General features: G+C 43.6%; 1 protein-coding gene across 1 annotated transcript; it reads right to left on the bottom strand.

The window, feature by feature from the left end:
- Positions 1 to 7,081: 7,081 nt before the first annotated feature.
- Positions 7,082 to 8,421, bottom strand: LOC101558579 (polyamine-transporting ATPase 13A2-like). The gene is made up of 3 exons (XM_055139876.1): positions 8,237 to 8,421; positions 7,657 to 8,084; positions 7,082 to 7,504 (listed from the first exon to the last, which is right to left on the bottom strand). Exons 1-3 carry the CDS (start codon positions 8,419 to 8,421, stop codon positions 7,200 to 7,202), a joined length of 918 nt encoding a protein of 305 aa, XP_054995851.1. The 3' UTR covers positions 7,082 to 7,199.

Genomic DNA, 8,421 nt, shown 5'->3' with positions numbered 1-8,421 from the left:
AGGTCAGACCTTCCTAGGACACTGAATATTATAACATTGCCTTTCTCTCCTCTTTATGCCTTTTGAATAATTTACTTTAAAGCAATGTCCTTTTTGTATGGACATGAGAAGACAATATGTTTTTGTAATTTGGGACTTAATTGGCTTCAAATATTATTCCCTCCCAGGCATCTGCTTTCTCCACTTAAGCCTCAGTTGCCCTCAGTTCCTAGCACCCCAAAATCAGGGTCCCTACGAGGGACAGGATGGATCCGGGGCAAGGGTGAGTTATGTGCTACCCTGGCATCGAGATGGGCCTGGCCAAAGTGCCTAATTCTTAACTATAAGTTAAGAGCTTGATCATAGACAAATGCTGTCATGATCCAAAAGTAATAATGAGACTAGGACCCTGCTAGGGATAGGAAAGACTGATCTGGCCTGAGCACTGTAGTCTGAGATTGAGATGGCCCCAGGACAGCAATTCCATAAGATTTAATGCATCTCTTATTGTGTCCATACAAAATGATTAATATTATGAATTCTTATATGTTTGTTGGCTGAGGAGAAGAGAAACACACTCATGGGACTCCTCCCTTGGGTGGATCCTCCTGCTGAAAGAGAATTAAGTCCTAGGAGAAGCATCCCCTAAGGGAAAGGAACCTCAAACCTATTGATGGTGACCACACCTATGTGTACGCCCCAACCCCCTCGTGCTGGGGAGATTTAACTAGGCTATAAGAGTGGGTGGGGGGTGAGATCCACAGATCCAGAGAGAGATCCAGAGCCAGGAGAGAAGCAGAGAGAGAGAATGAAATAAATTGATCAAGCAACCAGTCTGGCCTTCTTCCTTCTGTCGCCTGTGCTTGACCGACAGCACACACAGCGGTTCCAGGGCACCAAACGTGGGCGGTGAGACAGAGCCGCCCGGAGAGCCTGAGAGTGCGCGCGCCCCTTGGCGAGCTTTAGTTTTTTACAGCTAGTTTCAGAAAAATGGACACATAAAAACTTAGCCTTTAGTTTTGGGAAAGCTAAATGGGTATTTTATAATATTTGTTTAACATCTGATAAATTTCCTTTCTACATTGTTCTGCAACATATACAGTAACTTAAATACAATAGTAATTGACTTTTCACCTACTAAACATTTTATCTATGCATAGTTTCAATAAAACAGTGTACTATTTATAAAAATCAAGGAGCCAGATGTAATGGAAAATTTGGATACTTAAATTATGATTAAAACATACATTTTGAAAAGATTGTAACACAATATTTAATACAAATAGTGAAAATGAACTTTCGAAGTGTTGGGGAACATTAAAAACATAGTGATTGACTGTGTGGAGGAGGCAAGAAAATTTCACCAAAGAGAACATTGAAGCTTGATCTTGCAATATGACAGCTTCATGCTGATTGTAAATTGCAAGAAATATTTGATGAAAATGAACTCAAGTCCTCATTGAAGCAATCTTGTCAAAATAGTAAAATTAAATTTTAACTGGTAGCCAAAACATTTTCAACTGTATCCATCAAATGCAGGGCTGATACTACCTCCAACAATTTCTTTTATCTGGCCAATATTGAATCTGGTTTCTGTACTTACATTTTAGTAAAATTCAGTATCATTAATAATCTGCACTGTGCAAAATCCAAAGGAAAGTTCTCAGTCCCTTTCTTAATTGACTTGACAAATGGGTCACTAGTACTGCACTGAAGCATTCTCAATAAGTAGCTTCCAATAAGTCATCTTCATCTTTTTCTAACTATTACTCTGCAGAGTCTTTTGATTCTAAAATCTGAATCAAATTATTTTTATTTCTCCAAATCCAGAAGTTATTTTATTTAAAAGAATAGAAAGAAGAAACAAAGACAAGATGGTTTCCTTAATATAAGTGAAGTTTCCTAAAGAGGATTCCATTTGAGGTTGGAGCAATAGTACAGCAGGGAGGGCATTTGCCTTGGTACCTACCTGGGTTTGACCATGGCATCCATATGGTCTGCCAAGCATTGCGGAGTAATTTCTACACAGCTAGGAGTAACCTCTGAGAATTGCTGGGTGTGACCCCCACTCTCCAAAAAAGAAAATTCCCTTGGTTCAGATACCTTTGTTCCCCAAACACCAAAATGTAAAAAATGCAGGCCTCAAAAGTGCTTCTCTTTTACTGCTTCATTGAGGCCCTAAATTATTTTCTTTAATCTCTCAGCTTTAAAGAATTCCATATCTTTATCAGTAGAAATAAAAGCACTAAAGTCACAACTGGTACATTTTAAGGGAGCAAGGGAAATATTGTATAATCCTTTTGGCCTGTTTGGACTCCTTCCTGGACTTTAATCAAATCAACCTCAGACAGATTAATAAAGGAAAAAAATACATTGAATTGTCTGCGAATGGAGAATCTTCATAGAGGTATCTATGGAGTGGTAGGAAAAATGAAAGAACAAATCCTGAGTTAAGAATTGGAAGATGGGGGGCTGGAGTGATAGTACAATGGGTAGGGCATTTGCCTTGCATGTGGCCGAACTGGTTTCGATCCCTGGTACCCCATATGGTCCCCCAAGCACCGCCAGGAGTAATTCCTGAGTGCAGAGCCAGGAGTAAACCCTGAGCATCGCTGGGGTTGAGCCAAAAAGCAATAAATAAATAAATAAATAAATAAATAAATAAATAAATAAATAAATAAATAAAATTGGAAGATGGACTAGAAAAACATGTATGGCAAGTAGGGAAATTGCCTCCCAAGCTGTCCACTTAGGTTTAATCCCCTGAACCGTATATAGTCTCGTGAACCCCTGCCGGGTTGACCCTTGAGCTGCAGAGCTGGGCATAAGCCCTTAAACTTTGATCTCTGCAAAGTGTGCCCAAAAAAAACAACAAAAACAAAACAAACACACAAAAAGAATTGGATGAGGAGCCTCTGGCATCAGGGAAGAAGTAAAAATTTTCACAAGCAGACTGGTGACAGACAATAAAACCGGCTACCTTAAGATAGATTTCATCAATAAAAGTTTTATTCCTGGAGATGACCTTAAACCTGAGTAAGCTTCATTCTTCAAGGTAATGGTCACAACTTCTCTTGAAGTCCCCAAAGCCTCCATTGACCTCCATTGGCCTTAATGCTGCATGCCAAGGTGAAAAGTAGGAGAAGAACTATGTTGGAAAGCCTGAAAAAAAAATGTCTATCAAAACATTTATGGGGAGGTCTGTTCTTTTTATAAAAGTTCCACTTGTAGTGTCTAGAAAACATCTTCCAAAAATGTTAAAAATTGACCTCCTGAAGTCTTCCTCCATTCTCCCTCCCTCTACGGTCATCCCCATCTCATGGAACGGTAAATCTATTCTTTCAGCTATCCAGTCCCTTCAGATTAGACCCTTCAAACTGTCCAGTCCCTTCTATTTGATTCTTTTCTTTCTCTAGAATGCCACGTCTGGTTCATTGTCAATGGTTGCTAAATTAAATGGAGATTTGATGATGTCTCATCCCTTTCACTGCCCTGGTCTGAGTTATGTGGTTATAGCACACTGAGGTTCTTGTTTTCAAGCAGTCAAGATTGAAAGCAGAGAGAATCAGAGCAATAGCAAAGTGAGCAGGGCATTTTCCTTTTACTCAGTGGACCCAGGTTTAATCCCCAGCACTCCTTATGGCCCTCTGAACCTATCAAAAGTGATTCCTGAGTGTAGAGCCAGGAATAACCACTGGAGAAACCAGGAGTAACCACTGAGCACCACTGGTCATGGCCCCCACTCTGCCTCCCCACAAAAATGATTGAAAGCAGAGGACCAGAGGCAAGATGACCAAGTTCAGTAGAAACTTATTTGACTGAAGGAAGGAAAAGTACTGGAAGGAATGGATAAGAAATGGAAAAGCAGGCCAGCTGGGATATGTGGTGTCTATCCTTAAGTAGAAAACCTGGTAACATAGAAAATCTCTTTTTATATTCTTCCTACTAGGTGGGTGGGTGAGGAGAACATTGCATTGGGTTTAAGGTATGTAAGATGGGAAGATAAAAAGGCTGGGAAAGTGCAGGAACTGAAGCGCTGTCCTCTATATCCTAAATGCACACTCTGGGCCCATTCTTAGGAATTTTTTTTCTGGAGCCACCCTCTTTCTTCTAATCTGCCCTTGCCTATTTCCCTATTGTTCCTGTATTACAATATCAATATTGTTTCTTATCTGGATTGTGTAAACCTTCCAACTGATCACCCTCATTCTAACTGAGGCTTCTTTTGTTTGTTTTTGGGCCATATCCAGTGATATGCTCAGAACTTATCCCTGGCTCTGTGTTCAGGGATCACTCCTGGTGGGCTTTGTGTACTGCACTATTGCTCTTGCCTACAATATAAACACCTTTGATGTATGCAGGCAGGGAGATAAAGGTCCCCTCCAAAGGCAATGGCAGTGAATTTCCTGAGAAATAATAATATTAATCGTCCTGAAGTTGCAAAAAGCCAACTTTGCAGAAAACAGGAAAGGAGGCCTGATAAGATTTCACCTGGTGCTAGCACCAGACCCAGAAAAGGCTGGAATCCCTCCAAGAGAAGCTCCAGCAGGAACAAAAGGCCAGGAAAGGAATTTCGAAGATCATTGAAGACTGCCAACTCTACCCCACTTGACAATCTCCCTAGCAATGAACTTTTACCTAGGTAGAAGCCCCACGTGGTTTCAGGTTGGGAAAAAAACTATAAAAGCCACCTTCAACAAATGAAGGGCATAAACACGCTGCCTTTGCCCATGTGCTGCTTGTACCCAAGTGGCTGAGGACATGTGGTGCTCGAGCACATGTGTTGCCCGCGTCTCCCCTCTTGAGATGTGTCCTTTCCTCTCTGATGCTCATATCTGTGTAGGGGCTCTCTCCACCCTTGGAGAAGCCCACATTCTCTCTTGAGCATGTTATTTTCACTCATTTTCTCTCCCTCCTTCCCCTTCCTAAAAACCTTCAAATAAAATCTGTTTTACTTCACTGCTCATCTATTCCTGAAATTCTTTTTTGCAAGGCGAGACAAGAACTCAATTACCCTGTGTCCCAGGGTAGCAGAGGTGGGTCAGGAGAAAGTGACCGTCTCTCTCCTCACATCACATAAGCCACCGTGGGGGTCTACCGACATTAGCTTGATTCTCCAATTTTAAAGATTGAAATAATAGTAAATCTTATCAGATCTGCTCAAAATCCTCTATTATATCTATCTCTATGTCACTCTGCATGTGATCAAAACCTTTTCTATGAATCAGAGTTCTGCCTGAGCCAATATTTCAATAACTCTATTATCACTTTCAACCAATTATTTTTCCATAGTCATTTGACAACAGTCTCAGTAGCTTTCTTACTGACCCCCACACATGCCAGGCGTCCTTCCTAACATATGTAAGCACACTTGTTCTTTCTTCTGCTTGGAATAAATGTTTCTGCATATCAATGTAAATAGGCCTATAGCTTCCTTTAGGCCCAAACTTCCTTTGCCAAATTTCACCTTTTCAGTGAAATCTTACTCTTTCTAGAATAGTAATTCCAACCCTTTATAGCTCCATTTTTTGCTTTATTATCTCTTTAGATCTCCTAACTTATTTTATGTAATTAACTTATCATTTTCATTCTGTATTTTTCCAGAAGAGTATGTTCCATGATGACTGATACATTTTATGTTATGTTCACTACTTACATGTTTACTTCTAATATTTAGAGGCAGTGCCAGATACACAATATAAACCCATTAAATATTTTAAATAAACAACTGCATAAACAACTTCAGAATTCAGTTTAAAATTCAGTTTAAAAGTCTTCAAGTTTATGTATAATATTGTGATTCTTGAAAGCCCATGCTTCATTTCCTCCGAGAAGTTAATATAAAATGTTTCCATTGGATTGTATAAAATTAACTATGACTTTTCACATAGAAAACAAAATATTTAATTTCTTTTTATTTTAAATTTATGTATTGAATCACGGTGAGAACAGTTACAAAACTTTCATGTTTGAGTCTTGGTCATACAATGATCAAACATCTATCCCTTCACCAGTGCACATTTTCCATCACCAAAAACCCCAGTATACTCCCCTACCTGTGTCGCAGATAATTTCCACATTATTCACTCTCTACTTTGATTACATTAAATATTTACACCAGTCCCACAATTATTATTTGGAATTTTCCCCCGACACTCAGACCTGCCGAAAGGGCAACCTTAGACAATTTGCTTTCTATTGCTGCTTATGAATGCTGGCTCTCACAGCCTCCTGATTTTTGGAATTCTAAAATTTTAATAATTAGATCTGGAGAGATTTCTGCCAAGAGCTGCTGGGTTCCAAGATTTGTTTGTGTGTCTCTGGAATCATGACCATTACAGAGCTTAATAAGTAGCTAGGGGTGGGAGGTGGTGGTGGGCGGGGAGGGCTGGCATTCGTGGGCGGTATCTCAGGGTCCTGGGGAGGGACTAACTCCTCCCTTTTCCCATGAGGACCGTCGTGTGTCATCACTGCTAGCCCGTACCTGGATTTTCCAATGAGCTCTGGAAGATGGAGGCCACGGGCTTCCCAGGGAATAGGCAGAGGGATGACCAAAAGTCGCTCCGTTCGAGATTTGTTTGTGTGTCTCCAAAATATTTAGTTTCTTTGATATGATTACATAACCCAAAGTTTTAGTTTTATACACAATCTAAAAGCAGCAATAAAGTATGCTGGATTATTTAATCTTAAAGATATCCTTTACAGCAAAGCTTTAAAAAAACTGTTTCCTATTATCAATATTAGCATTTTGTTTTAAGAGACCAATTTAACAACCTGTGTCTGTAGTCAACTGCTACCAATTAAGGCATTCACTAGATAATTCTAAAGCAAAAGCAGAGAAAGAGAATGGAAACACAGCACGGCAAGTCATTATGGACTTGACTTAGATGCATTATTTCTTTATTCCACCAGCCAGCATTTAGACTTCCTTCTAAACCTACATAAAGAAAAGTTGGGAAATATGCGTGAGACACCAACAGCGGCTGTGTTGGAGCTAGTGACTGCTGTTTTGACAGGAAGTGTCTCACTTGAGTGTCTCACCATGGTCCCAAGTACCCACAATGGAAATAGGGAGGTTAGATGGGTGGACACACTTGGGCACAAGTGTGCGGACTGCCAACCTCAGGGATGTAGGGAGGGATGGCGGTGGTGTCTGCAAACGGGCCCAGGAGGCTCAGTGGCAGGGATGCAGTGTCCAGGGTGTCGGCCCGGGGCCTGTACTACCTCCTGGGCCCAGTAGGGGGCGGCCAGGGCTGCTTGGCCAGCTCCTGCTCCAGCTGCTTGAATCTCTTCTTGGAGACCCGCTTGGGCCGGAGCCGCTGCAGGCAGGCGGGGAGGCACTGGTCCAGCACACTCTCCACCATGAAGGCCCCCACGAAGTTCAAGGCGACGAGGCCCAGCAGCAGCAGCTTGAAGCGGGTGTCCGCGATGGGCTTGAGCGTCAGCGGCCCCTGCAGGAGGCCGGGGGCCAGGAGGAGGCCCACCAGGATAGAGGCCAAGAGCGCCAGGACCACCAGGAAGGACACTGCGGAGAACGGGGGTGTGAGGGGTCTATCAGTTGGGGAGCACTAGCCCCAACCTGGACCCCTCCACTTCTCTCCCACCTTTTTCCCTCTCTGCCCTGCTTTCTCCCTGGCCCCCCACGCAGGAGCCGGCACCCCCACCGCGGGCTGGCACCGTTGGTGTAGAGCGGCTGGCGGAAGGGCGCGCCCTTGGACATGGCCATGGCCAGGATGAGGTACTGGAAACTGGAAGCGAGAAAACCACCGTGTTCTCGTAGTTGGGCAGGTTGTCGGGAGCTGGTGCCGTCCTGTTCAGAGGCACGAACCTGGGCGGTGCAGGGAGCTGGTGTCAGGCAGCAGGTGTGGGGAAGACGGGGAGGGGGCGGGGGCTCCCGACTCACCAGGGCTGGGCCACCGTCAGGTGCACGCCACCAGGGCCACCTGCAGCAGCAGGCTGCTGAGCACGGGCCCGCTGAGCAGGGGCCCAGGGGTCCAGCCCTGTGCGGCTCATGAGCACTGCCACCATGGTGGTCAATAGCCAGGAACTGCACATTGCTGGTGTTGATTGTGCAGAACAAAAAGATGGAAATTAACTGTGCCAGGCTGCACAGGGTCAGGCATTTAAAGATACTGAACAACAAGGGAGCAGTGGTCTTGCCTGATGATCGTGGGGACACACTCAATGCTGGCCATGCTCCAGGTGAAACTACCACTGAGTTCTCAGCCTATGACAGCGAGATGCCCATGTTGGCCACCTTCCGGGCCCATAGTCGTTGATGCTGTCCCTGCACATGCCTCCACAGCACAGAAGCTTCTGTGGCTGAATCACCAACCATCTCTGTCTCTGCGTGGGGCCAAGTGGGCAAAGATGCAAGTCCAGGACCTTGGACATTTCTTTGTGAGGACCTAAAACATGGACCCACTTGGGGTGAGGTGGCAT

This window comes from Sorex araneus, chromosome 5 (assembly GCF_027595985.1).
Source record: "Sorex araneus isolate mSorAra2 chromosome 5, mSorAra2.pri, whole genome shotgun sequence".
Taxonomy (NCBI): Eukaryota; Metazoa; Chordata; class Mammalia; order Eulipotyphla; family Soricidae; genus Sorex; species Sorex araneus.
The sequence above is the reverse complement of the archived record's forward strand: the minus strand, read 5'-3'. Positions and strand labels throughout refer to the sequence as shown.